General features: G+C 47.5%; 1 protein-coding gene across 1 annotated transcript in view; it reads right to left on the reverse strand.

Moving 5' to 3' along the window:
• LOC311134631 (disintegrin and metalloproteinase domain-containing protein 10-like) overlaps nucleotides 1–15,372 on the reverse strand; it is a 42,994-nt gene that overhangs the window by 25,486 nt on the left and 2,136 nt on the right. The window contains exons 2-3 of the mRNA XM_084168366.1: nucleotides 13,621–13,774; nucleotides 217–335 (exon numbers count right to left, since the gene is read on the reverse strand). Coding sequence (XP_084024492.1) covers nucleotides 217–335; nucleotides 13,621–13,774 — 273 coding nt within the window. The remainder of the gene's footprint in view (nucleotides 1–216; nucleotides 336–13,620; nucleotides 13,775–15,372) is intronic.

Below are 15,372 nucleotides of genomic sequence, written 5' to 3' on the forward strand. Positions count from 1 at the left end.
TGTAGTTTGAGGATATATATATATATCTCCTCTTCAATATATATTTTTAAATCAATTTTAGAATAAGGCTGTAACATAAAACGTGGAAAAAGGGAAGGGGTCTGAATACTTTCCAAATGCACTGTAGAAGGAACAATGTAGCATACAGGCCAGGGTTATATATATATAAAACTCATAGAAGGAACAAACATGTCGTAAAGCGTCATCCAGCCTCACCATATATTTCTCCGGTGTAGATGTGGGAGGTGTCATAGTTCACCTCCTGCCCTCCCACGTCCACCATCAGGTCCTCAGCAAACAGACTGGTGTCTCTCTTCATCCTCAGGTTAAAGTGTCTGACGGACAGAAACAGAGCGGTTTAGTACCAAGTCATTCATGCCACATTTCTGTATGACTTTATTTGAGGAGGGACAGATAAAACACATTGACATATTGAATAAACAAATCACCTGATGCATACATTTTATATATATATATATATATATATATATATATATATATATATATATATATATATATATATATATATATATATATATATATATATATATATATATATATATATATATATATATATATACACATACATACATATATATACATACACATATACACATATATATATATATACATGTATATACATGTATATATATATATATATATGTATATGTGTGTGTGTGTGTGTGTGTGTGTGCGCGTGCGTGCGTAGGTGTGTGTGTGTGTGTGTGTGTGCGTGCGTGCGTGCGTGCGTGCATACATATATATCTCACAAACACAAATAAATATGTTCAGTTTCATTTATTAGGATCCCAATCAGCTGTTACTGATGCAGCAGCTACTCTCCCTGGGGTCCACAGTGTGTCCATGACAGGAGCCTCTCCCTGGGGTCCACAGTGTGTCCATGACAGGAGCCTCTCCCTGGGGTCCACAGTGTGTCCATGACAGGAGCCTCTCCCTGGGGTCCACAGTGTGTCCATGACAGGAGCCTCTCCCTGGGGTCCACAGTGTGTCCATGACAGGAGCCTCTCCCTGGGGTCCACAGTGTGTCCATGACAGGAGCCTCTTCCTGGGGTCCACAGTGTGTCCATGACAGGAGCCTCTCCCTGGGGTCCACAGTGTGTCCATGACAGGAGCCTCTCCCTGGGGTCCACAGTGTGTCCATGACAGGAGCCTCTTCCTGGGGTCCACAGTGTGTCCATGACAGGAGCCTCTCCCTGGGGTCCACAGTGTGTCCATGACAGGAGCCTCTCCCTGGGGTCCACAGTGTGTCCATGACAGGAGCCAAAGGATCCCAAGTAGCTACTCTTCCTGGGGTCCACAGTGTGTCCATGACAGGAGCCTCTTCCTGGGGTCCACAGTGTGTCCATGACAGGAGCCTCTTCCTGGGGTCCACAGTGTGTCCATGACAGGAGCCTCTCCCTGGGGTCCACAGTGTGTCCATGACAGGAGCCTCTTCCTGGGGTCCACAGTGTGTCCATGACAGGAGCCTCTCCCTGGGGTCCACAGTGTGTCCATGACAGGAGCCAAAGGATCCCAAGTAGCTACTCTCCCTGGGGTCCACAGTGTGTCCATGACAGGAGCCAAAGGATCCCAAGTAGCTACTCTTCCTGGGGTCCACAGTGTGTCCATGACAGGAGCCAAAGGATCCCAAGTAGCTACTCTCCCTGGGGTCCACAGTGTGTCCATGACAGGAGCCAAAGGATCCCAAGTAGCTACTCTTCCTGGGGTCCACAGTGTGTCCATGACAGGAGCCAAAGGATCCCAAGTAGCTACTCTTCCTGGGGTCCACAGTGTGTCCATGACAGGAGCCTCTTCCTGGGGTCCACAGTGTGTCCATGACAGGAGCCTCTCCCTGGGGTCCACAGTGTGTCCATGACAGGAGCCTCTCCCTGGGGTCCACAGTGTGTCCATGACAGGAGCCTCTTCCTGGGGTCCACAGTGTGTCCATGACAGGAGCCTCTCCCTGGGGTCCACAGTGTGTCCATGACAGGAGCCTCTTCCTGGGGTCCACAGTGTGTCCATGACAGGAGCCTCTCCCTGGGGTCCACAGTGTGTCCATGACAGGAGCCTCTTCCTGGGGTCCACAGTGTGTCCATGACAGGAGCCTCTTCCTGGGGTCCACAGTGTGTCCATGACAGGAGCCTCTTCCTGGGGTCCACAGTGTGTCCATGACAGGAGCCTCTTCCTGGGGTCCACAGTGTGTCCATGACAGGAGCCTCTCCCTGGGGTCCACAGTGTGTCCATGACAGGAGCCTCTTCCTGGGGTCCACAGTGTGTCCATGACAGGAGCCTCTTCCTGGGGTCCACAGTGTGTCCATGACAGGAGCCTCTCCCTGGGGTCCACAGTGTGTCCATGACAGGAGCCTCTTCCTGGGGTCCACAGTGTGTCCATGACAGGAGCCTCTTCCTGGGGTCCACAGTGTGTCCATGACAGGAGCCTCTCCCTGGGGTCCACAGTGTGTCCATGACAGGAGCCTCTTCCTGGGGTCCACAGTGTGTCCATGACAGGAGCCTCTCCCTGGGGTCCACAGTGTGTCCATGACAGGAGCCTCTCCCTGGGGTCCACAGTGTGTCCATGACAGGAGCCAAAGGATCCCAAGTAGCTACTCTCCCTGGGGTCCACAGTGTGTCCATGACAGGAGCCAAAGGATCCCAAGTAGCTACTCTCCCTGGGGTCCACAGTGTGTCCATGACAGGAGCCAAAGGATCCCAAGTAGCTACTCTCCTTGGGGTCCACAGTGTGTCCATGACAGGAGCCAAAGGATCCCAAGTAGCTACTCTCCCTGGGGTCCACAGTGTGTCCATGACAGGAGCCAAAGGATCCCAAGTAGCTACTCTCCCTGGGGTCCACAGTGTGTCCATGACAGGAGCCAAAGGATCCCAAGTAGCTACTCTCCCTGGGGTCCACAGTGTGTCCATGACAGGAGCCAAAGGATCCCAAGTAGCTACTCTCCCTGGGGTCCACAGTGTGTCCATGACAGGAGCCAAAGACAAGACACACTCCTAGTAACACTAAGACATGTGGTGTTTTGTGGATCAGGAGAGACAGACCCGAACAAACTAGCAAAGTCTGGAAGAAAAATGCGTCCTTCATAATGTCTTGTGTATTATCAGTGTTAGGTTCTGTAACAACATAGCCTATATGTGGAGAACAACAATTCCATTCTGAATATACCATTGAGATTCAACGTTTCAGTTATATGGCGTTTCAATGGCTCGTGATAGGAGTCTCGTCTCAAAACCCCTTTCACCTGTGACCCTGTATTATGTTATAAACATGTGGCACTAAATGTGTGCCTTCAGGGCTGGGAGTGGGTCTCTGAATCATAGAAATACAAAACCATAGAATTTCCGTACTATAGAATCTAATTCTATAGTCTGACCATCGCAACACTATGGTTCAGGTTGTTATTACAGAGTGTGTTTGTGTTCTCAATAACATATAAAACATATAACATATAAAAGGTTAAATTAATGAATAAAAATATCAACTCTGGATGGAACTAGGCCTATATTTCTCAGAACACTGTAAGAGAGGCAGAGGGATAAGAGACAAGGGCATTGGTTGGCTCAGCAGGAAATACTAACAATTCTCTTTTTCCTGCTCCGACTCTGCAAGAGCAGTGAACATCTCCAACAGCAAAATGAGAACATCTTAAAAAACGGTGCGGCTTTCCTGCATTTTAAACGATGCTGGAAAAAAAAAAAAAAAAAAAAAAAAAGTAGCATTGTAACTGAAGAACGAAATTCATTACGTTCTGTAGACTCCTCAGACAGTGAAAGGAGAGCATTTTGAGTTAGCCAACATCAGTGATAAATCTCCAAAGAGGTGTATATAGCATAGGGACAGACCTCTCCAACCTGTATGCGTGTCTTTCGGAGGGGTTGGGATAAAGCCAAAAAGGTACATTTCGGTTGGACCATGTGTACAATTGATGAATAATTTAGCAATAAGGCATGAGAACCCGGGGATTATCGTGTGATAACTCCCGGCTATGGGCTGTTCTTAGACCCGAGGTGAAGTCAAAGGGCTGGGAGCAGCCCTTAGGAGGGAGTTATCACACGATAATCCCCGGGTTCGAGGACTTTACTGCTTTTATAAAACCGTCAAAAAAAATTAAAATAAAAAGATTAACATGTTTTCATTAAAAACTTTATTTTACTGAGTAAATTTGTTTCATTTCATCCTTCCACCAGACGATGTAGTCCGGTCAAAAGCCAGTTGTTGGTTCTGAAGTTGCTAAGCAAACAGTGGACGTCAAACGTTCAGCCTGCAGCACAGACCTTATGGACACTAGTCTAGAGAGCCTGGTTAAATCTAGAGGTTCAATTGTGTTTAGGAACATTTGTATTTTTCTCTAAAATGTTTAAAACTAGTGAGAAATACAGCGCCTTCAGAAAGTATTCACACCCCTTGACTTTTTCCACATTTTGTTGTGTTACAGCCTGAACTTAAAATGGATTAAATGTAGATGTTTTGTCACTGGCCTACACACAATAAGGTCAACACAATACCCACAATACACCATCATGTCAAAGTGGAATTATGCATTTCATTATTATTTTTTACAAATTAATTAAAAATGGAAATCTGAGAAGTCTTGAGCTAAATTATGTAAATGTATTCAACCCCTTTGTTATTGCAAGCCTAAATAAGTTCAGGACTAAATATGTGCTTAACAAGTCGACATGGACTTTAACATAATTTTTTGAATGACTACCTCATCTCTGTACCCCACACATCTGTAAGGTCCCTCAGCCAAGCAGTGAATTTCAAACACAGATTCAACCACAAAGACCCAGGGACGTTTTCCGATGCCTCGCAAAGGGCACCTTTTGGTAGACGGGTAAAAACAAAAGAAGCAGACAATGAATTTCCCTTTGAGCGCGGTGAAGTTTTAATTACTAGTCTTTAATAAGCTTTACGTATGCGCCTCAAGGCCTTCGTCAGAGCTTTTGGTGTTTTTTTATTTTTTATCAGCACCCTTATGTAGACATAGCTCCACCCACATCCATTCAATGCATCGAATGGGGTTGGAGTCGAGGGAAAATGAATAAGTGTTAACAAATATAAAAATGTGCATTTCACATAAATATTCTAATAAAGTGTGTACATAAAAACGTATTAAAAACACGTCTGTAAAACCACAATGGAGGACATCGACCCATCAAGCAAGTTTTCATAAATCATTGGGTAAATTTAGTTATTTTTATTCACAAAAGCTCTGACGAAGGCCTTGAGGCCGATAGGTAAATATTTTAAAGAGCAGTGACACTACCAAGAGCAGTGACACTACCAAGAGCAGTGACACTACCAAGAGCAGTGACACTACCAAGAGCAGTGACACTACCAAGAGCAGTGACACTACCAAGAGCAGTGTGTGGGTTTCTTATTTTGTCTCATCTTATTCAACTGTTACCATGGCACCGGCAACAAAGATAGCTCAGATGTGTGAGTGCCTTTTGAAGTTATTCATTACAAAATCAGTACACCCAGTCACTACAAAGACACAGGCGTCATTCCTAACTCAGTTGCCGGAGATGAAGGAAACCGCTCTGGTATTTCACCATGAGGCCAATGGTGACATTAAAACAGTTACAGAGTTTAATGACTGTGATAGGAGAAAACGGAGGATGGATCAACATTGTAGTTACCCCACAATACTAACCTAATTGACAGAGTGAAAAGAAGGAAGCCTTTTTTCGTGGGGAGATTGCATTCATGAATGCTTGGGCTGGGCTGTGGGACAGCGGGGGCTGGGCTGTGGGACAGCGGGGGCTGTGGGACAGCGGGGGCTGGGCTGTGGGACAGCGGGGGCTGGGCTGTGGGACAGTGGAGGCTGGGCTGTGGGACAGCGGAGGCTGGGCTGTGGGACAGCGGAGGCTGGGCTGTGGGACAGCGGGGGCTGGGCTGTGGGACAGCGGAGGCTGGGCTGTGGGACAGCGGGGGCTGGGCTGTGGGACAGCGGGGGCTGGGCTGTGGGACAGCGGGGGCTGGGCTGTGGGACAGCGGGGGCTGGGCTGTGGGACAGCGGGGGCTGGGCTGTGGGACAGCGGGGGCTGGGCTGTGGGACAGCGGGGGCTGGGCTGTGGGACAGCGGGGGCTGGGCTGTGGGACAGCGGAGGCTGGGCTGTGGGACAGCGGAGGCTGGGCTGTGGGACAGTGGAGGCTGGGCTGTGGGACAGCGGAGGCTGGGCTGTGGGACAGCGGGGGCTGGGCTGTGGGACAGCGGGGGCTGGGCTGTGGGACAGCGGGGGCTGTGCTGTGGGACAGCGGGGGCTGGGCTGTGGGACAGCGGGGGCTGTGGGACAGCGGGGGCTGGGCTGTGGGACAGCGGGGGCTGTGGGACAGCGGGGGCTGGGCTGTGGGACAGCGAGGGCTGGGCTGTGGGACAGCGGGGGCTGGGCTGTGGGACAGCGGGGGCTGGGCTGTGGGACAGCGAGGGCTGGGCTGTGGGACAGCGGGGGCTGGGCTGTGGGACAGCGGAGGCTGGGCTGTGGGACAGCGGGGGCTGGGCTGTGGGACAGCGGGGGCTGGGCTGTGGGACAGCGGAGGCTGGGCTGTGGGACAGCGGAGGCTGGGCTGTGGGACAGCGGAGGCTGGGCTGTGGGACAGCGGGGGCTGGGCTGTGGGACAGCGGAGGCTGGGCTGTGGGACAGCGGAGGCTGGGCTGTGGGACAGCGGAGGCTGGGCTGTGGGACAGCGGGGGCTGGGCTGTGGGACAGCGGGGGCTGGGCTGTGGGACAGCGGGGGGACAGCGGAGGCTGGGCTGTGGGACAGCGGAGGCTGGGCTGTGGGACAGCGGGGGCTGGGCTGTGGGACAGCGGGGGCTGGGCTGTGGGACAGCGGGGGGACAGCGGAGGCTGGGCTGTGGGACAGCGGAGGCTGGGCTGTGGGACAGCGGATGCGCATTGATAAATCTAATGGAACTGTAAACAGGCATTCCGAGTGGAATGCGGGGATTGTGGCGCTATCAACCAAATCAGCGTTCAGCATCGAAACAACACATTTTATAAAGTGTTCTTAATCTATGTATCAATAGAATTATCCCCCAAGCCCTAATCAATTCTAGCCTGGTCCCAGATCCAGTCTTGCCAACAATGACCATAGCCTAAGTATTGTTGTCCATTAGTTCACTCCAATTAGTGGCTAGGTGGTAGGGTTAGGGGAAAATAATAAAGGAAAATCAATATATACACTACCAGCCAAAAGTTTGGACACACCTACTCATTCAAGGGTTTTTCTTTATTTTTACATTGTAGAATAATAGTGAAGACGTCAACAAGATGAAATAACACATATGGAATTATGAAGTAACCAAAAAAAAGCGTTAAACAAATAAAAATATTTTATATTTGAGATTCTTCAAACAGCCACCCTTTGCCTTGATGACAGCTTTGCACACTCTTGGCATTCTCTCAACCAGCTTCATGAGGTAGTCACCTGGAATGCATTTCAATTAACAGGGGTGCCTTGTTAAAAGTTAATTTGTGGAATTTCTTTCCTTCCTAATGCGTTTGAGCCAATCAGTTGTGTTGTGACAAGGTATAAAGAAGATAGCCCTATTTGGTAAAAGACCAAGCCCATATTATGGCAAGAACAGCTCGAATAAGCAAAGAGAAACGATAGTCCATCATTATTTTAAGACATGAAGGTCAGTCAATCCGGAAAATGTCAAGAACTTTAAAAGTTTTTTCAAGTGCAGTTGGAAAAACCATCAAGCGCTATGATGAAACTGGCATTCATGACGACCGCCACAGGAATGGAAGACCCAGAGTTACCTCTGCTGCAGAGGATAAGTTCATTAGAGTTAGTAGCCTCAGAAATTGCAGCCCAAATAAATGCTTCACAGAGTTCAAGTCACAGACATCTCTCAACATCAACTGTTCAGAGGAGACTGAGTGAATCAGGCCTTCGTGGTCTAATTGCTGCAAAGAGACCACTACTAAAGGACACCAATAATAAGAAGAGACTTGTTTTATGCCAAGAAACACGAGCAATGGACATTAGACCGGTGGAAATTTGTCCTTTGGTCTGGAGTCCAAATTGGAGATTTTTGGTTCCAACCGCCGTGTTTTTGTGAGGCGGTGTGGGTGCACGGATGATCTCCGCATGTGTATTTCCCACCGTAAAGCATGGAGGAGGAGGTGTTATGGTGTGGGGGTGCTTTGCTGGTAACACTGTCTGTGATTTATTTAGAATTCAAGGCACACTTAACCAGCATGGCTACCACAGCATTCTGCAGCGATACGGCATCCCATCTGGTTTGGGCTTAGTGGGACTATCATTTGTTTTTCAACAGGACAATGACCCAACACACCTCCAGGCTGTGTAAGGGCTATTTGACCAAGAAGGAGAGTGATGGAGTGCTGCATCAGATGACCTGGCCTCCACAATCACCCAACCTCAACCAAATTGAGATGGTTTGGGATGAGTCGGACGGCAGAGTGAAGGAAAAGCAGCCAACAAGTGCTCAGCATACGTGGGAACTAATTCAAGATTGTTAGAAAAGCATTACAGGTGAAGCTGGTTGAGAGAATGCCAAGAGTGTATAAAGCTGTCAAGGCAAAGGGTGGCTATTTGAAGAATCTCAAATAAAATGTTTATCACTTTTTTGGTTACTACATGATTCCATGTGTTATTTCATAGTTTTGATGTCTTCACTATTATTCTACAATGTAGAAAATAGTAAAAATAAAGAAAAACCCTTGAATGAGTAGGTGTGTCCAAACTATTGACTGGTAGTGTGTGTATGCACAGTACCAGTCAAAGGTTTGGACACACCTACCCACATTATGTTATGTTACAGCCTTATTTTAAAATGGATTTAAAAAATCCCCATCAATCTACACACAACACCCCATAATGACAAAGGAAAAAATAGGTTTTTAGAAATGTTTGCTAATTTGTTACAAATAAAAACCTCACATGACATTTACCTAAGTATTCAGACCCTTACTCAGTACTTTGTTGAAGCACCTTTTGGCAGTGATTATAGTCGAGTCTTCTTGGGTATGACGTTACAAGCTTGGCACACCTGTATTTGGGGAGTTTCTCCCATTTTGCCAGGTTGAATGGGGAGCATTGCTGCACAACTATTTTCAGGTCTTTCCAGAGACGTTCGATCGGGTTCAAGTCCGGGCTCTGGCTGGGCCGCTCAAGGACATTCAGAGACTTGTCCCGAAACCACTCCTGCGATGTCTTGGCTGTGTGCTTATGGTCGTTGTCCTGTTGGAAGGTGAACCTTCGCCCCAGTCTGAGGTCCTGAGCGCTCTGGAGCAGGTTTTCATCAAGGATCTCTCTGTACTTTTCTCCGTTCATCTTTCCCTCGATCCTGACTAGTCTCCCAGTCCCTGCCACTGAAAAACATCCCCACAGCATGATGCTGCCGCCACCATACTTCACCGTAGAGATGGTGCCAGGTTTCCTCCAGGCGTGACGCTTGGCATTCAGGCCAAAGAGTTCAATCTTGGTTTCATCAGACCAGAGAATCTTGTTTCTCATGGTCTGAGTCTTCTTTAGGTGCCTTTTGGCAAACTGCAAGCGGGCTGTCATGTGCCTTTTACTGAGGAGTGGCTTCCGTCTGGCCACTCTACCATAAAAGGCCTGATTGGTGGAGTGCTGCAGAGATGGTAGTCCTTCTGGAAGGTTCTCCCATCTCCACAGAGGAACTCTGGAGCTCTGTCAGAGTGACCATCAGGTTCTTGACCAACTTGGGGCGGCAGGTAGCTTAGTGGGTAAGAGCGTTGTGCCAGTAACCGAAAGGTCGCTGGTTCTAATCCCTGAGCCGACTAGGTGAAAAATCTGTCGATGTGCCCTTTAGCAAGGCACTTAACCCTAATTGCTAATGTAAGTCGCTCTGGATAAGAGCGTCTGCTAAATGACTCAAATGTTGTAATGACTGTAAATGTTCTTGGTCACCTCACTGTCCAAGGCCCTTCTCCCCTGATTGCTTAGTTTGGCCGGGCAGCCAGCTCTATGAAGAGTCTTGGTGGTTCCAAACTTCTTCCAATGAAGAATGATGGAGGCCACTGTGTTCTTGGGGACCTTCAATACTGCAGAAATGTTTTGGTACCCTTCCCCAGATCTGTGCCTCGACACAATCCTGTCTTGGAGCTCTTCGGATAACTCCTTCGACCTCATGGCTTGGTTTTTGCTCTGACATGCACTGTCAACTGTGGGACCTTATACAGACAGGTGTGTGCCTTTCCAAATCATGTCCAATCAATTGAATTTACCACAGGTGGACAGCAATCAAGTTGTATTTTGAGACGCATAGCAAAGGGTCTGAATACTTATGTAAATAATGTATTTCTGTATTTTAATACATTTGCAAAAGTTTCTAAAAACGCTTTGTCATCATGGGGTATTGTGTGTAGATTGCCGAGGAAAATGTTTTATTTAATCCATTTTAGAATAAGGCTGTAACGTAACAAAACGTGGAAAAAGTCTGGGGGTCTGAATACTTTCCGAAGGGCACTGTATATTTACAAAAAATATATATTGGGGGGGGGGGTTGAAAATTATGCAGACAATTACATTTATAGATGCCACAATCTGCAGTATTAATGCTGATCTACCCTCTAAAAAAATTAAATAATGACCATAGGAGTTGGCAAGACAAAACAAACAGATCTTGTTCCAGGCTAAATAAATTCCAAGCCAGGACTCTGAGCTTTACCGCCTGTTTATACTAGGAAGCGGCATCATGCAGTGAAACATCGGAAGCCTTTCAATGAAAAGGAAAAGAGAACGGGACCGTTGAGCGACGCCAGCGGAGTGGTCGGGGGACCGTTGAGCGACGCCAGCGGAGTGGTCGGGGGACCGTTGAGCGACGCCAGCGGAGTGGTCGGGGGACCGTTGAGCGGCGCCAACGGAGTGGTCGGGGGACCGTTGAGCGACGCCAGCGGAGTGGTCGGGGGACCGTTGAGCGGCGCCAGCGGAGTGGTCGGGGGACCGTTGAGCGGCGCCAGCGGAGTGGTCGGGGGACCGTTGAGCGACGCCAGCGGAGTGGTCGGGGGACCGTTGAGCGACGCCAGCGGAGTGGTCGGGGGACCGTTGAGCGACGCCAGCGGAGTGGTCGGGGGACCGTTGAGCGACGCCAGCGGAGTGGTCGGGGGACCGTTGAGCGACGCCAGCGGAGTGGTCGGGGGACCGTTGAGCGACGCCAGCGGAGTGGTCGGGGGACCGTTGAGCGACGCCAGCGGAGTGGTCGGGGGACCGTTGAGCGACGCCAGCGGAGTGGTCGGGGGACCGTTGAGCGACGCCAGCGGAGTGGTCGGGGGACCGTTGAGCGGCGCCAGCGGAGTGGTCGGGGGACCGTTGAGCGACGCCAGCGGAGTGGTCGGAGACCAATAGCTTCCAACCCCTTACTGGACTGGCTGACAATGGCTGTTGATTCGTAGCACAACCTGGCTAGCACCCACATAAGGGCGAGTGCTGCTTGTATAGTATAAATCCTCTGTTAGAGACTCCTGCTTCTCAGAGCAGCTGCAGACATAGCAGCTCTCCTATTTGTTTGTTTGCACAGCTTCTTATTCCTTCCCTTCCCTATTAAGCAATAGCATCTGAGGCTAGGAGCACCAGGCTTTGCCACTGACAGAATGAGAGAGGCCTAGTCTCCTCCCTGCCAAGCAGCAGACCTGGATTTAAATACTATTTGAAGTCTTTCAAAAAACTTAGAGCGTTTGCTTTAGCCTGCTTGGAGAGCTAAATAGGCAGGGTTTGCAGTTTGGGGCCTTCTCTAATGAGCCATTAAGCCAAGCAAGCTCAATCAAGCACAGATTAAGTATTTGAAATTATTTCAAATAATATTTTGACCCAGGTCTGACTAACAGCCAGATGGTCTCGACTGGGTCCCTAGCTCAGCCCTGGGAGAAACCACGCTCTCCCACAAAGCCTGGGAAGGCTAAACCTCGCTCTCCCACAAAGCCTGGGAAGGCTACACCACGCTCTCCCACAAAGCCTGGGAAGGCTAAACCACGCTCTCCCACAAAGCCTGGGCAGGCTAAACCACGCTCTCCCACAAAGCCTGGGAAGGCTACACCACGCTCTCCCACAAAGCCTGGGAAGGCTAAACCACGCTCTCCCACAAAGCCTGGGAAGGCTACACCACGCTCTCCCACAAAGCCTGGGAAGGCTAAACCACGCTCTCCCACAAAGCCTGGGAAGGCTAAACCACGCTCTCCCACAAAGCCTGGGAAGGCTAAACCACGCTCTCCCACAAAGCCTGGGCAGGCTAAACCACGCTCTCCCACAAAGCCTGGGAAGGCTAATTTAGAATGTGCAGTATATGAATAATTAGGCTGTGTTAAATAAATCAGATGAAAACAAGGCTAAAGAACTTTCATTAAAACAAATAGGCCTATGTTACTGAGAACATCACAGTTCAGTTATTGAGAAACAAGACTCATCTTGAACTACAAATAAGCCGATGTTCAGTCAGGGTTTCTTCTGGATCAAAAAGGGCCTTAGGTGGTGGGCGTGGCAATTGGCACTGTCAGCCCGGCAAAATTTCAGAGGCCCCCATCTTGGCGGTTTAGAGAAATATAAAAAAAATATGTAAGCCAATTTTCTACAATTCTACACAGTTTGCCATGCGGCTGAGAGAAAATGTTGCAGTTTTAAAGCCAATTTCCTGCTTCGTGTTTTCATTTTTGCCATGGAAAAAATACTGCAATACTGGTATCGGAACAGTCCTAATCAACACGGCTAAATTCATTGTTTTGGGAATTTCCAATTATCTTTGACTGTATCTTTTATTTTGGTGATTGTTAGTTCTCAAAGATTATATTATTTAAGAATATATGGCTCTTATCTTTTCTGCATACTTTATATCTGGTTTTAGCCGTTTTCAGTTTACACTGAAAGCAAGATTAACCTTGAACTTGGTTTACACCTGCTGATTTACTTTGAATTTAACAACATACAGTGGGGGAAAAAAGTATTTAGTCAGCCACCAATTGTGCAAGTTCTCCCACTTAAAAATATGAGAGAGGCCTGTAATTGTCATCATAGGTACACGTCAACTATGACAGACAAATTGAGAAAGAAAATCCAGAAAATCACATTGTAGGATTTTTAATGAATTTATTTGCAAATTATGGTGGAAAATAAGTATTTGGTCACCTACAAACAAGCAAGATTTCTGGCTCTCACAGACCTGTAACTTCTTCTTTAAGAGGCTCCTCTGTCCTCCATTCGTTACCTGTATTAATGGCACCTGTTTGAACTTGTTATCAGTATAAAAGACACCTGTCCACAACCTCAAACAGTCACACTCCAAACTCCACTATGGCCAAGACCAAAGAGCTGTCAAAGGACACCAGAAACAGAATTGTAGACCTGCACCAGGCTTGGAAGACTGAATCTGCAATTGGTAAGCAGCTTGGTTTGAAGAAATCAACTGTGGGAGCAATTATTAGGAAATGGAATAAATTTTTCTCATTTTGTCTGTCATAGTTGACGTGTACCTATGATGAAAATTACAGGCCTCTCTCATCTTTTTAAGTGGGAGAACTTGCACAATTGGTGGCTGACTAAATACTTTTTTTCCCCCCACTGTAAACTATCACAAACACACACAGAGAGTAAAACAATGCTGGGACACGTAGACCTACCTTCCATGCGCATGGAAGTCTAGATGGAGAAACCTGTCTTGGTGGTTGAGGCCCCTCTTGGCTCTCAGGTGCTTGTCGTGTATCTGGTAGGAGTCATAGGACAGACCTTCATAGTGACGCACATACTTGCTCAGGGGGTTCCCATAATGGTAACCTGTAAAGATGACAAGACAGGATCTTAGACCACAAGAAAAAAAAAGAAAATCACACTGTACTCATCTTCAAACCACAGGCTGTGTAAACTGAATATTAAATACAATTATATCACATTTTTCGTCTTCCCCAATGACTAAAATTAGCAAAAGAAGTGATAGTTCTGCAAAGGAGTGGTAGTTTACTGAGCGTACAGCCTAGTCTACATCCATAGAAATATGATCTAAGCATTTTATATATCTACATCCGTAAAAGGCCCGGCGAGGCAAAACAGTCACAGCAATCTCAATCTCTCAACCCTAGAAATAAAATCAACTGGATATCATAATAAGGCTTTGACATAAGGCTTTACGGATTATAACTGAATCAGTATCACTCAGACCTGGCTTCAAAACACTATTTGAAATAATTCCAAATACTTTATCTGTGCTTGGTTGAGATTGTCTGCTTTAATGGACCAATAGAACAGTCCCAAAATGGCAAACCCTGTCCAACTACCACCTCAGGCAGGCTATAGCAAACAATCAAAGCATTTGAAATATTTAAAAAATAGTATTTGAACTCAGGTCTGATGTCACTAACAGGAGCTGGTGTTATTGGGTCTGATGTCACTAACAGGAGTAGGTGTTATTGGGTCTGATGTCACTAACAGGAGTAGGTGTTATTGGGTCTGATGTCACTAACAGGAGCTGGTGTTATTGGGTCTGATGTCACTAACAGGAGCTGGTGTTATTGGGTCTGATGTCACTAACAGGAGCTGGTGTTATTGGGTCTGATGTCACTAACAGGAGTAGGTGTTATTGGGTCTGATGTCACTAACAGGAGCTGGTGTTATTGGGTCTGATGTCACTAACAGGAGCTGGTGTTATTGGGTCTGATGTCACTAACAGGAGCTGGTGTTATTGGGTCTGATGTCACTAACAGGAGCTGGAGTTAATTCCTGTGCCTGCTCCCAGCTAGTGTCCTAGGCTATCTGTTTTAGCTTATGATGTCATTCAGGTAGGTAGGCTAAATACCATACAGCTAATCAAACTGAATCGTTTCAAACTAAAACGTATTGTCCCTGTATTGTATCGGAGCACATGTATATCTATATACGTATTGAATTGTCTTGAAAGGAAAAAGATGCACATCCCTACTAGTTAGCACAGATGGTCGCGCCACTGTCTTCCCTAAACACGTGCTGTAACATGGCGATAAGGCAGTGGGGGAACACTAACCCTATAAAAGGTGTGTATCAATGTGACTTTTTATTATTTGCTGATATGAAAGATAAGCCATCTTTCATATCAGCAAATAATAAAAATAAAAAGTCACATTGATACACACCTTTATAGGGTTAGTGTTCCCCCACTGCCTTATCGCCATGTTACAGCACGTGTTTAGGGAAGACAGACAGAGGCACCACCTGTGGTAATTAGCTATCTAGCACGCGCCGAACACCTGCGGTAATTAGCCATCTAGCACGCGCCGAACACCTGTGGTAATTAGCCATCTAGCACGCGCCGAACACCTGTGGTAATTAGCCATCTAGCACGCGCCGAACACCTGTGGTAATTAGCTATCTAGCACGCGCCGAACACCTGTGGTAATTAGCCA

This window comes from Coregonus lavaretus, assembly GCF_964263955.1.
Source record: "Coregonus lavaretus genome assembly, chromosome: 9".
NCBI classification, from domain to species: Eukaryota; Metazoa; Chordata; class Actinopteri; order Salmoniformes; family Salmonidae; genus Coregonus; species Coregonus lavaretus.